This window comes from Felis catus, chromosome C1, assembly GCF_018350175.1.
Source record: "Felis catus isolate Fca126 chromosome C1, F.catus_Fca126_mat1.0, whole genome shotgun sequence".
In the NCBI taxonomy this organism is placed as follows: Eukaryota; Metazoa; Chordata; class Mammalia; order Carnivora; family Felidae; genus Felis; species Felis catus.
Window position 1 is genome coordinate 19,823,331 of NC_058375.1, and position 13,458 is coordinate 19,836,788.

General features: G+C 46.5%; 1 protein-coding gene and 1 non-coding gene across 2 annotated transcripts; both read left to right on the forward strand.

Annotated features, from left to right (window-relative positions):
- Positions 1-1,163: 1,163 nt before the first annotated feature.
- HMGN2 (high mobility group nucleosomal binding domain 2) lies at positions 1,164-5,272 on the forward strand. Its single transcript, XM_023258341.2, has 6 exons — positions 1,164-1,355; positions 2,362-2,406; positions 2,610-2,639; positions 3,003-3,053; positions 3,890-3,985; positions 4,424-5,272. Exons 1-6 carry the CDS (start codon positions 1,341-1,343, stop codon positions 4,457-4,459), a joined length of 273 nt encoding a protein of 90 aa, XP_023114109.1. The 5' UTR covers positions 1,164-1,340; the 3' UTR covers positions 4,460-5,272.
- A 7,196-nt stretch (positions 5,273-12,468) lies between these two features.
- LOC111562105 lies at positions 12,469-12,570 on the forward strand. The gene has a single exon (XR_002745158.1). It is a non-coding gene; the product is annotated as a U6 spliceosomal RNA (small nuclear RNA).
- Positions 12,571-13,458: the final 888 nt, after the last annotated feature.

Sequence of the window (13,458 nt, forward strand, 5' to 3'; positions counted from 1 at the left end):
TTAGATGTATAACTTGTTTACAAATAGTACAGCAGAGGGAACACCTTGTTTTGCGGCTGCAATGGCCTGCCCTCTCGCAGGTGCGCTTGGCGACCTCCAGAATCCTCAGCTTTGGGGGCGCGTGGGGTGGGGGAGCCAGTGGAAGAGCCCTTTGCCATCGCAACACCTGTTCCTCTACTTGTTTCCTAATCCCCGGACTCTCTCCTCCACCCTCCTTGTCCTCGCGCAAGTGAGAGGAAGCCAGCCTGCCAGTGTGGAAGGAGGGATTTCGCCAGCTGCGTTTGCAGCGCCCAGGCTTGGTGGCCGCGTCGGGTGGGGGCAGCTGAGCTTGATGTCTCCGGAGCGGGTGGAGCATAGGGGGAGGGGAGTGCTGGTAGGCCTAGGCGGCTGCTTTCCGTCATTCTGTGGCGGGGTCTTGAGGTCCGCGAACACAGGGACCTAAGGGAGCCACCCGACAGGCTTTGGGGTGGGGGGGCTTCCTTGGCATTTGGGGAGGCGGCTGAGAAACGGGTGCTGAAAGGACAGCTCCTACCTGCCCCAACTGCGCCCGAAAGGGACCTCGGCGTGTCAAGTCTCCCCCTCGGACCCCCACCCCACCTCGAGTGGACCGCCTTCCAGGTGAGGAGCACGAAGGGATTCCTTGGAGTGGCAGCTTGGAAGGATGCACGTCCGGCTGCGCCAAGCTGGCTTCCCCGCTCTTTCCCCACTTCAGCGTCAGCCTTGGCCCTGGGAATTGCAGCCTGTGCCTCCAAGCCGCGCGCTTCCTCCCGCCTCCGGCGGAGAAGGGTGGTGCGGCCAGGCCTCGAAAACCCTTCTTCTGGGGCCCCCAGCGGGAACAGGAAGGAAAGCGGCCGAGATGCGCCCTAAGTGTCGCATGGCTTGGAGAAGTGGGTAGCTTGGTTGCATAAGGTGGAAGGAACTTGGTAGTTTGCAAGAGCCAGCTCTTGGCGGGAGCCGAAACGCAGAGCCCGCCGACTCGCACACACTCCCCCCCTCCTCGTTTATTGCCTTCGACGCGCGCCTCCCCCACTGCGCCCCCACCCCCTAGGCGCGCCGCCGTCTCGCGCGCCCTCTCCCCCCCCGTACCCCCCTCCTCACTCCCTCCAGAGGAGGTGAGTTTAAACCCCGCCCACGTGACCCCAGCTGGGCCAATGAGCGGCGGCGGGAGGTGAAATCCGGTTCTAACCGGTCCGGGGCTCCCAGCGCTATAAAAACTTTATAAACCCCCGGAGCCCGAGCAGTGTGAAGAAGAGGAGGCGAGAACGACCCCCGGACCGGCCAAAGCCCGCGCGCCGCTGCATCCCCGCGTCCAGCGCCTACGTCCCGCCGCCGTCGCCACCATGCCCAAGAGAAAGGTACGTGGCGCGAGGGCCCTCAGGCGCTGGGCCGCCACTGCCGCCGCCACCACCGCTGCTGCCGCCGCTGCCGCTTCCCCGGCTTTGGGGCGCGAGGATCGGCACCGGGCCGGGACAGGCTCAGGCGCCCTACACAGGAGCTCGAGACGGTGTCAGGCTGCCCCGGGCTAACCCTGCGCGGCTCGGCTGCCCGCGGGCGCCAGAGGCCATATTGGAGGAGCGGCGGCCGCGGCGGGAGGAGCCATGTTGGCGGCTGTTTATCCCACTCCCCTCGGGCTCGACGTGCCCGCCCCGCGCCCCCTCCCCCATCGCCATGCCCCCTCCCCTCCCCGCGGGCGGGCAATTCAAACCCGAAAGGGCGGGAAGGCGGCGCTCGGGTTTGGCGGGCGGGGGAGCGCGCTGCCGCCAAAAAACCGCCGCCGTGAGGGGGCGGGGCCCATGTCCCTTGGGGCGGGGCTTCGCAGTGTGGCCCCGCCTCCGCCCACGGCCCCGGCGCACGAGACTCGCGCCGGTGCGCGCCGCTGCCGCCCACGAGTTCCCCCGGCTGCGCGCGCCTCCAGTCTCCCGCCCTCGACGGCTGCTATGGTAACGGCGCCCGGGCCCCGCCTCCGGAGGGGTTTGTTTGCACCATCTGCAGCTGTTGCTTCTCCCTGGCGCGGCGGCGCGGGCCGCGCTGGTCCGCGCTTCTCGCTCCAGTTTAGCGCTCGCCGCCCGGGGCGGCTCGACGGAGACTCTGGGCAGGCTGGGGCCCGGGGACCCGCTGTCCCTGCGCTCTCTGGGCCACTTCGGGCGCGACGCTTACACAGAAGAGCAGTCCGCTCTCCGAGCGCTTCGGGCATCTTCACGGGAGCTGGGGATGCTAAAACCGGAAGATTTGCGTGTTCTAGAGAAGTTGTGCGCAAGGCTTTCCCTTCAGTTCTTTCCCTTGGGATAATTAAGCTTAGTGAGTCCTTTAAGAATGGCCTCAGAAGCTACAACTTTCTTAGGTCTTGTTTGTTTTTTATAGGCTGAAGGGGATGCTAAAGGAGATAAAGCCAAGGTGAAGGATGAGGTAAGTCTTTCTTCGTTTCTCTTCTGGAGTCTTAACAAAGCCTTGGGCTCCTTTGCTTAACCAAAGCCGTAGTGCTGAATTATCCTAAGCTCCCTCCGCTTCTGTCATCTAGAACAAACGGATTTTTTAATTTTAATAATTTTTCTTGAGTGGTTCAACTGCCCTGTTTCTAATTTTTTTTTTTATTTTCGTTATCTTAATAGCCACAGAGAAGATCTGCAAGGTTATCTGCTGTAAGTGTCTGCTGTTAAATTATCGTGTTTATCCCTGAAACTAAAAAAGCACTAAGAACAATCTCCTTTTGTGTCCCATGGGTTTGGGTCAGTGGCTGGTTGTGAATGATCCGCTCTATTGTGGACGCTCACCCATTTGATACATTTGCTGGTTCTGAAATGCTGATGGCTGTAGCGAGAGCGGGACACTTGCGTGTGTTAGTTAAGTGGGTTTCTGAAGACCGGATATTCCAACTGAAAGCCAGCCTGAAAAACTTAACGAAATAAGAGAAACTTCTGTGCCAGTGGTACCGTGGTTTGGGGATGGGTTGTCTCTTTGGTCCACCATACTAATAGTGTCGTCTTCTTTTTCCGAAATAAAAGAAACCTGCTCCTCCAAAGCCAGAGCCCAAACCTAAAAAGGCCCCTGCAAAGGTGAGTGGAGCGGAGACACCAGATGCTTCTAGGTGTTGCAGAACGCTGTGCAGTTTCCCATGTTGCTGACCAGAGTACTGCTGTAGAACAGCGTCCCCTTTGGCACAAACCTGAGCTGTGAGAAAGTTAATTTGGACTGGGCATTAAAATTATGTTGGGGGGCGGTCTCGGTGGCTCAGTCGGTTCAGCGCCTGACTCTTGATTTCGGCTCAGGTCACTATCTCACAGTCAGGAGATGGAGCCCCACGTCAGGCTCTGCGCTGACAGTGTGGAGCCTGCTTGGGATTCTGTCTGTCTGTCTGTCTCTCCCCACTCTCCCCTTCTCGTGATCTCTTCTGCTCTCAAAATATTTTTTTTTAATAAAAAACGTTGGAATTGATCATTTTCACCAAGTGAGGTCTGTCCTTCAGTGTCTTAATTCAGCATCATGGTGACACCCCATTAATGGATCTTCTAAATTGTTTGGCAAGCTTGCCTTATTCCTGACATTTGTAATGTTTTCTAATCAAGAACTCTTATCAGAATAAAAATACGTAAACAACAAGAGTCAGGGAGAATGTCCTCCATTTAGAGGAAATTGTACATTTGAAACCCAAGTATTTTTATTTGCTTAGTTATCTTTTACATCCACATAAAGACACATATACTTAAAGACCACAATAAGTGATAGATAATTTGGCCTTCCCAGTGCGGAGGGGTTTATAGGGTGTGTGTGTGTGTGTGTTTTATCTTTTGATAAATAATCCTACTTCTTAACAGAACTTTACAGACAATACCCTGCTAATATGAAGTTAGAAGAAACTGCTTTTTTTTTTTTTTCTCCCTCCCCTTTTTAGAAGGGAGAGAAGGTACCCAAAGGGAAAAAGGGGAAAGCTGATGCTGGCAAGGATGGGAATAACCCAGCAGAGAATGGAGATGCCAAAACAGACCAGGTACGACTGCCGTTTCACTTTTTGTTAAGTCTGCTCTGAATCCGTTAGTGATCCCAAAAGCTCTTATTGCCTTTCTTCTGTGTCTCTCACTTGAAGTATGCTTTTCAGTCCAGAGTTCGCTTGTGGTTTTTCTCTTAACTTAAATTCTGGATTCTTAAAACCTTTGCGGTCCAATAAAGGGCACTGTAGTGTGAGATCCTTGTCCTAAGCTCCTGCTACACCGTAGAGTTCTCAAGCTGGGAATAAACTCCAGTCTTCTAATGTGCCCCCTTTCCCAATTTTACAGTAAGGTCCGGAAGGAAAGTTACCTACCAAGGTAACCAAGGATCTAGACCCCAAACTTGGGCCTGGGAGCAAAGCGATGCTAGGGATGGAGTGTGAACGCAACTAGTTTTGCAATCTACAGGTGGTAATGTTGTATTAATCTTTTTCTTCCAGGCACAGAAAGCTGAAGGTGCCGGAGACGCCAAGTGAAGTGTGTGCATTTTTGATAACTGTGTACTTCTGGTGACTGTACAGTTTGAAATACTATTTTTTATCAAGTTTTATAAAAATGCAGAATTTTGTTTTACTTTTTTTTTAAGCTATGTTGTTAGCACACAGAACACTTCATTGTTGTTTTGGGGGAAGGGCATATGTCACTAATAGAATATCTCCGAAGCTAGATTGATTCAAGGGGAAAAACACCATTCCCTTCTAGTTCTGAGAAACTTCCTCTTGGTTCCCAGGAGGAGCAATTCCTTGATGTTGACACACATTAGCCACCTTGGCACAAACGCCTTGTAGGGTGGAAAATCTAAAATTCATTTTTTATGTCCTTTTCTCCCTCTGCCTTCAACATAGACTTGACTCCCTTAAACCCAGAGACCTGTTGGAACCTGACCCCAAGAAATGGTTCCCAGTATGTCAGGCAATCTGGACTTTACAGTGTCACCATGGAGATGGCATCCCTCAAAAGAGTTCCTTTTTTAGCTTGTGGAGCTTCAGATTGATAATTCTGCCATTTTCATTTCATTTCCTGAAAGTCAGGGTCGGCTTGTGAAAAGTTGTTAAACAACATGCTAAATGTGAAATGTCAACCCTCACTCTAAACTTTCCCTGTTCAGAGCATCAAATGAAGATTTCATTGGGTTTTATAGTGGCTTTCTGATTTTGGTAGTCCATTGAAGAAGGGAGTTTGAAAGTTGTTGTATACTGTTAACGATTGTCTGCCCATGTCCTGCCTGAAATACCATGATTGTTTATGAAAAGTATCTTTAATAAAGCTGGATACAGTTTGGCTTGGAATGTTGCCTCTAATCTTTTCCCAGGAGTGGGGGAGCCTGGTTTCTCCAGGTCTCTCGGGACAGGATGCATTCTGGTGTGAGGTGTGGAGGTTTCAGGGATGGCCATTTCTGGTTTTGAGTCCGTCTGTAGGTGGAGAGCACAGTGTTAGGTGGAGTTAGGAAAACTCCCTGCAGTGGACTGGGGGTGAGTGGCTGGGAGCAGAGGAGTGATTTCTGTACTTGCTTCTGAAGTGTATTTTTAAAGGCAGAGTTTTGGATGGAGCGGAGGTGGTGGCCTGGTAGCTGACAGCAGAAGAGCCTTTCCACTTCATTCACATTTAAAGTCTCTAGAATGAGAAAATGAATAGGTCCGGCTCTAGTCCTTGTGTCAGGGAAAAGTGCTTCTGTGTCTCTACACAGCTGGCCATTGGGTGTGTAAGACCGATCATGACACTCTGTTCGTAAACGGACCTGCAAGTCTTCTGGGACTTCTTAAATTCGTGTCCTTGCTGGTGAACTGCTCTAGCTCCAAAAACAGATGTTAATGAGGACTTTTCTGATGGCTTCAGCTTAGCGACCCTGCAGAGAACCCCTTTCCTCTTGGTGACCTAGCAAGAAGATAAATTGTTGCTTGTGGTTTGAATTCACTTTCACAGGTCACCTCTATCGTTTGAGGGAAATAAAGTAAATTGGAGACTGTAAAAAAATATCTTAGATTGCTTTGTGTATCCCCTTAGTCAAAAGAGTAGAGCTAGCCTATTAAGCTCTTCCTTGGTAAAGTTTTTGTGTATTCCCTCCAGTCGTCGGTCTCGGGATGCTTGTGTAATGCAAGTGTTAACACTCTTTTTATGAGTGAGGAAATGAGCTCGGGTGAAGAAACTTGTTCAGGGTTCTGTGTACGTAGAGCGAGTAGCCAAAATCTGGATTCAACCCCCCAGCTTTATTTAAAAATAACTTTTGATTTCTTTTTGGAGGCGTCTTTTGGATAAAGTAAAATTTGTCCACCTGGGCAATTTGCAGCCACTTGCTTTATTGCTGAAATAGTTCTAGGTTATAGATTCCTAATTCTTATTCGGGAGGTGTTGTCTTCCAGGGTGGAACGTGACTACTATTAGGGGTACAACAGCTTGGTCTTTGAGTAGAAGTTGCAGAATTTGAGGAAGCCACAATTGGGGTTCCTCTAATCAATATTTGTAGGATTTCATATGCAATAAAATGTGTTGAGCTATAGACCATGCTAGGAGCTCAGCCAGATACTCTCACTTAACAGTCTGTGTGTTAATCTTGTATAGGTCTTAACCCCCATCTTCTAGTTAAAACAGATGTGGAGTGACTGGCTGAAGTTAAACCCAGTAGTAACCCTCTATTTTTGCTACCTAGAAATTAGGATGAGTAGAGCGAGCTTGAGCTTTATTTTTCCTTCATGGGATACACTTGGCTGACTCGACTCGACTAGCTATGGACCGTGAGAGTACTTGGGCTTAGAAACCAAGACACCAGGCTTGGAAACATGGTAAGGATATTTTAGACTGCCACAATACCATGCTCAGTGCCAGCCTTGACCTGAACTAAGTTTGATCACAGTGTGATAATAAGATGGCCACATCTCCCTCTGGCCCCATCCCCAAGCTTTTATCCCATCCGTGGGGAACAGTCACCATAACCTGTATTAGGATAGATGCTTTGGACTTTTAAGTAAAATAAAATGACTTCCAACTGGAGGAAGATCTGTCTCCCTATGAGAAGTCCTGAGGTGGGGTGGTTCTAAGGACCCAGCTGGTTATTTCCAATTTTTCTGCCCTGTTGCCCTCAGTACATTGTCCAACCACCTCACCTCCCAAGGCAGCTGCTCTGGGCCTCAACTTGACACTCCAGTATCCAGAGGCAGAAGACCTGTTTATCCTGAAAATCCTGAATTATTTCCCAGAAGCCCCTCGGCAACCTGAGTTTCTTTGGGCAGAACTGGATGGCCTGCCTACTCCCAAACCAATCGTGGCAAGAAAGGTGAAGCCACAATCTGTTTAGGATTCAGCCAGTCCCTGGACTTAAATAGGGGAGGGGTAGATGATGGAAGAGGGCAGGTGCAGTGAGTGAGTGGACAGCCGCTGCTGTGCTGGGGTCCCACGGTCTCCAAGCACCCCCTGGCCTGGCTTCACTGCAGCATCTGCTGAGCACAAGTCCAAAGTGGAGATAGAATCCACATTAAAAACTCACCACTTTAAAGCACACAATTCAGTGGTTTTTAGGATATTCACAAGGCTGTGCAACAATCAGCACTAATTCCAGAATATTCATCACTTGAAAAAGAAACCCCGTGCTTCACAGTCACTCCCCATTCCCCCCTTCTGGACCTTTCTCCTACAGGGAATCCTAGAATGTGTCATCCTGTGACAGGTGCCCTAGCATGGGGTAGTTAAGGTTCATCTGAGCTACAGAGTGCTCTTCGTTCTACTTGTCAGATAACCTTACTTTACGGATCTATCTCCCACTTTTTAAAAGTTCACAGTATGCCACTTTGCTTTCACAAAAGACCTAAAAAGAAAGGCAAAATGTGGAAATACAGTGTTCGCTGTTGGTTTTGTCATGAGCACATCTCCAGGCAGCACTCACCCGGAGCAGCCGGGGTGGCCCTGCAAGGCCCCTTCCCCAGGAATTACACTCTGCATCAAACCACTGTACTAAGCTTTAAACTGTGTGCGTATCTCTGCTTTACTTCCATTTATCCTGTGTTTTCCATTACCGAGAGTATCCTAAGGTCTCAGAAGAGCCTGACATTTTTTGGGTCTGGGAAAGCTCAAAAATGTTTCCCTAATAATTAATGTTAATTGCTTCACTTTGTACCATTTGGCTTAGGAAAGGTTTCACTGGAATGCTCTACTTTTGGGTAGTGGGGAAAACCTGTCCCATATTTCATACATTCGTTGATCAGTTGACAAACATTTGGGTTGTTTCCACATTAGGGCTATTATGAATACTACTGTATTGTGTACAGATTTTTGTGTGGACATGTGTTTTCAGTTCTTTCAGGCTTATACCTTGGAGTAGAAATGCTGGGTTGAATCTCTAATTTTTTGAGGAATGGCCAGACCACTTTCACATAGCAGCTTCACCATTTTACATTCCCACCGGCAATGTAGGAGGGTTCCAATTTCTCCACATCCTCATCACATATTTTCCCATCTTTTTTTAATTATAGGCATCAGGGTGGGTATGAAGTGATATTTTGGTGTGGCATTGATTTGCATTTTCCTTTTTTTTAAAAAAAAAGTTTATTCCACGAAAGATAGAGATATGGTACAAGTAGGGGAGGGAGAGGAAATCCCAAGCAGACTCTGCTGCCAGAGCAGAGCCCAATGTGGGGCTCAAACTCCCAAAACTGTGAGATCATAACCCGAGCTGAAACCCAAGAGTCAGATGCTTAACTGAGCCACCCAGGCACCTCTTGATTTTTATCTTCCTAATCGTAAGATGTTCGGCATTTTCCCATGTTGACTGGACATTTGTTAACTTTAAGTGTTCAAATCCTCTGCCTTTTTTTTTTTTTTCCCTAAATGTGTATTTATGTTGAGAGAGCATGTGCACATGAGCTGGGGAGAGGCAGAGAGGGAGGGAGAATCCCAAGCAGGTTCTGTGCTGTCAGTGCAGAGCCCAACATGGGGCTCGATCTCATGAACTGTAGCCGTGAAATCATGACCTGAACCGAGATCAAGAGTCAGACACTTAACCAACTGAGCCACCCAGGTGCCCATGCCCCCCACCCCCACCTTTTTTTTTAAGTAAACTTTACGCCCAGCATGGGGCTTGAACTCATGATCCCATGATTGAGAGGCACACGCTCTACGAATTGAGCCAGCCAGGAACCCCATTATATACTCTGGATACTAGATTCTTACCAGAGTCACAATTTACAAGTGTTTTCTCCCATTCTGTGCGTTTTCTTCACTTACTTGATAGTGTTATTTGACACAAAGCAGTTTTTAGTTTTGGTGAAGTCCAGTTTACTTAAATTTTTATTGCTTGTGCTTTGATGTGCTATCTAAATCTGTTGCCCAGTCCAGGGTCATAAAGACTATTTAAACCTGTGTCTTCTAAGAGTTTTAAATAATTTTAGCTCTTCTATTGAAGTCTTAAAACATTTTGAGTTCATTTTTGTATACAGCGTGAGGTAAGACTCTATTCCCTTCTTTTAAAAGCTGTTCAACTTGAGAAACTTAACAGAAGTTAAGGGAAGGGAAGTTAAGGGAGAAGGGAAGGGGAAAAAAATAGAAACAGAGAGGGAGGGAGGCAAACCATAGAGACTCTTAAATACAGAGAACAAATTGAGGGTTGATGGGAGGGTGGAGGAGAGGGGAAAATGGGTGATGGGCATTGAGGAGGGCACTTAGGATGAGCACTGGGTGTTGTATGTAAGTGATGAATCATGGGAATCTACCCCCAAAACCAAGAGCACACTGTACACACTGAATGTTAGCCAACTTGACAGTAAATTATATTAAAATAGTCAACTTAAGAAAAACTGTCCTGGGGGTGCCTGGGTGGCTCAGTTAAGCGTATGACTTGATTTCAGTTCAGGTCCTGATCTCGTGACTTGCCAGATTGAGCGCTGCATCCAGCTCTGTGCTGCAGCGCAGAGCCTGCTTGGGATTCTCTCTCCCTCTGCCCCTCCCCACTCATGTGTGCTCTTTCTCTCTTTCAAAATAAATTATATATATAAGCTGTTCTAGACCTCTCTGGGGCCCTCCAGTTTCCAAGATACTGTAAGTCTAGTTGACCACTCCTCAAATCCCTTTATGCACCCTTCTCTACAGTTTCTCCCTATGATGTCATCCAGTGACTCACATTTTCATTCCCTGCCCACATCTCTCTTGAGTATTTCCACCAACCTTCTGTGCAGTCCCACCCAGATACACCACAGGCACCCCAAATTGACATGATCAAAATAGAACTCTTCTTGTTCACAAACCCACCTCCCCTACTTTTCCTAGATCTGGTAAAACACCACCACCCATTCCATTCCTCGAGCAAGAAACCTGAAAGTTACCCCAGATACTTCCTTCCCTCCCCATCATCATACATTTCCAGTGAGAGCCTAAATCGTGGTGACTTGGCTTTGGAAAATTTTTTTTGTCATGGAAAATTTCAAATATGTGCAAAAGAATAAGGTGACAAAGCTTGGGGCGCCTGGGTGGCTCAGTCGGTTAAGTGTCCGACTCTTGGTTTTGGCTCAGGTCATGTCACGGTTTGTGAATTCAAGCCGCATATCAGGCTCTGCACTGACAGTGGGAAGCCTGCTTGGGATTCTTTCTCTCCTCCCTCTGCCCCTCCCGCAGATGTGCTCTAAATAAATAAATAAATAAATAAATAAACATAAAAATGGAGTCTTTTGCTGCCATATATATATATATGGAAATATATATATATATGAATATATGAAAAAAGGACCACAAAACCCCATGTACCTATCACATAGCCTCAGCAATTATAAACTCCTAACTAATTTTGCTTAATTTATAACACTGGCTCCTCCCCCTTACAGTAAGGTGATATATCATTGCATCCATAAATATTTATATGTGTCTTTAAAGGATAGGAACTTCTAAAACATAATACTATTAGCATACCAAAAAATAACATCAACTCCTTAATATTATGAAATACTTAAATTCTCAAATTTCTAATTGCTTTTTTTCTTCAGTAGTTTTTTTGGTTGAATGGGAATCCAAATGGGGTCTATGTGGGGTAAATGGTTAGCATACTCTTGTAATCTCGGAGCCTGTAGATTCCCTCCATCTCTGTTTCCCAGTCTGGATTTTGCTATTATGTCTCTGGTGTCATTTCCTAGGTTTCTTTATCCTTTGTATTTCCTATTAAAAATAGGAATAGATCCAGAGGTATGATTGGATTCAGATACAGTGATAAGAAAACCTCAGCATTGTGTGCTTTCATCAAGAGACGCATCGTATTTGGGTGTCTCTGTATGTTGTAGCCATTGAAGCATAATATGTAGATTCATTAATTCATCAAGGGTTGCAAAATGATGATATTCTAGTTTTGCCATTCCTTCTTCATATAATACCCGAAATATTGTTGTAAAGAGAAACTTTTACTCGTCTGCCATTTGGTTACTAGGAATTACAGTTCATACTGGAAAAAGAGGATACAATGCCCAGTTTTCAAAGTAACGAGTTTTGGCCAGTTTTCAAAGTAACGAGTTGGTTTACCAGCATCCTCCAAAAGTGACCAGTGGATTGTTTTTTTTAGCATGATTAGGTATCATGATCACTGAATTAAACATATTTTATGTGTTTGAATTCATTGCGTTTATTCAACTTCATGATGCTCAAATTGTTATTTTTATCCAACAGGCCACCTCTTCAAGTGGCTGCTGAGCCCTTCTGATACAATCCTTTGGTAGTTTAGGTAGCATTTGGTAACTTCCTTGTTATCTAGTATGATAGGATGTTCCAGCCTTATCTTGTATATCTTCTGCTCCAGACCTGGAGTCAGCTATTTCTAAGAAAAAAACAAAAATCCTGCATTCCTTTCGGTGGTGAATGGTATCACACGACCAAAATCTAGGCTCTAGAACGCCCATTGCTGCTGTGTTGGTCGTCCGTTTCTAGACCTTTGGGATACAAAGCTAGGACCCGTTTTCTTTTTAAGATAACACATGTTCATACTTTCTATCCAAATTGAAGACTTAAAAGCTTTTTCTTTACTATCTTACGTATTGTTTCCTCAACATTGAGAATCCCAGTTCTCATCTGTAACCTGAATGATGACATTAGATTATCCCAGTTTTTCAGGTGTGAAACCCGTATCACACAACAGTATCAGAATAACAAAAGGGAGTTTAAGGTTTTGTTTGTAGTTCTTTGTTTGGGGGATAGTTCACTGTGTTTTAAACTTACTTGGGGCCCCTGGGGGGCTCAATAGGTTAAGTGTCCACCTTCAGCTCAGGTCACGATCTCACAGTTCGTGAGTTCGAGCCCCGTGTCGGGCTCGGAGCCTGGCGCCTGCTTCGGATTCTATGTCTCCCTCTGTCTCTGTCCTTCCCCCGCTCGTTCTCTCTTTCTCTCTCTGTCTCAAAAATAAATAAACATAAAAAAAAATTAAACTTGCTATAGTTCCTCTCTGTGTGGCTTGCCACTAACTGGATACGCATTTACATTAACCTCCCTGTTTTAGTTTTCCGTTTCTTAAGAGTTTCTTGCACTTGCTTCAGTGGCAGCATATACTAGAATTGGAACGCTACCGAGGGGACTAGCACGGCCCCTGCCCGAGGATGGCACGCAAATTCGTAAAGCTTCCATACTTCGGGCAGCTCTCCAGCGTCCTGCCACCCTTTGTGGGTTAACTCGGGGGACATGATGAGAGTCAAAGTACAACGTGTGGCCCTGAATAATGAAAATGTGATATCTCACTGTGAGAATATTCCCGTAAAGCCTTTTGTGACATGTGAGCAAAGCTGAGTTACACCTGGAAATTCTATATGCAAATACGTCCTTTCTACAGATCTCAGAAATGAGAAAATGTCAACTCGCATTTCCTTACAGAATTAAAAAAAGAATTTCAGTTTAATTATGTAAACTATTGACATAGTTCCAAGTCTAATCTACAAAACAAGATCGATTCAAAGTCTAATTTCTGTTCCTCTGTCCTCCACTTTATGCCCTCCCTTCCCATTTAGTGGCCTGTTATGTTCGATTTAATCATTCCCATCTTTTTAAAAATTTAAACAGATAAGTATGGCATAGTTCCCCTTTTTTCTATAAAGACAGCATACAATACATTTCTCCACCCTCCTTATTCACTCAACAGTGTGTGCTGGAGAGACGTGGACATTCCTCAGTTCTTACACAGCAACGCAAAATGGTAACTATGTTTGGCCTCTACCCATCATACTGTTTCGTGTTATATTTACATATTTACATGTATTCCGTGTCTTTTATATATAGTCCTTACGTTGTCTATTATTTTTTCTCTTTTTGTTTTTCTTTTAGCTGTTTGATTTGGGTGTTTTCGTCCAGTGGTTAACTTTATATTATTACTGCCTTTATGGAATAACAGTCACTGCTTCCAGCCTCACTGACCCTACCTCTTCGCCTTTTCCCCACCAGCCACCTCTTCTCTCACCTCTCCTCCTTCTGACTCAGCTCAGATTTCATTGCCTGGCTCGAAGCCACGCACTGCTCCCTCCTCTTCACA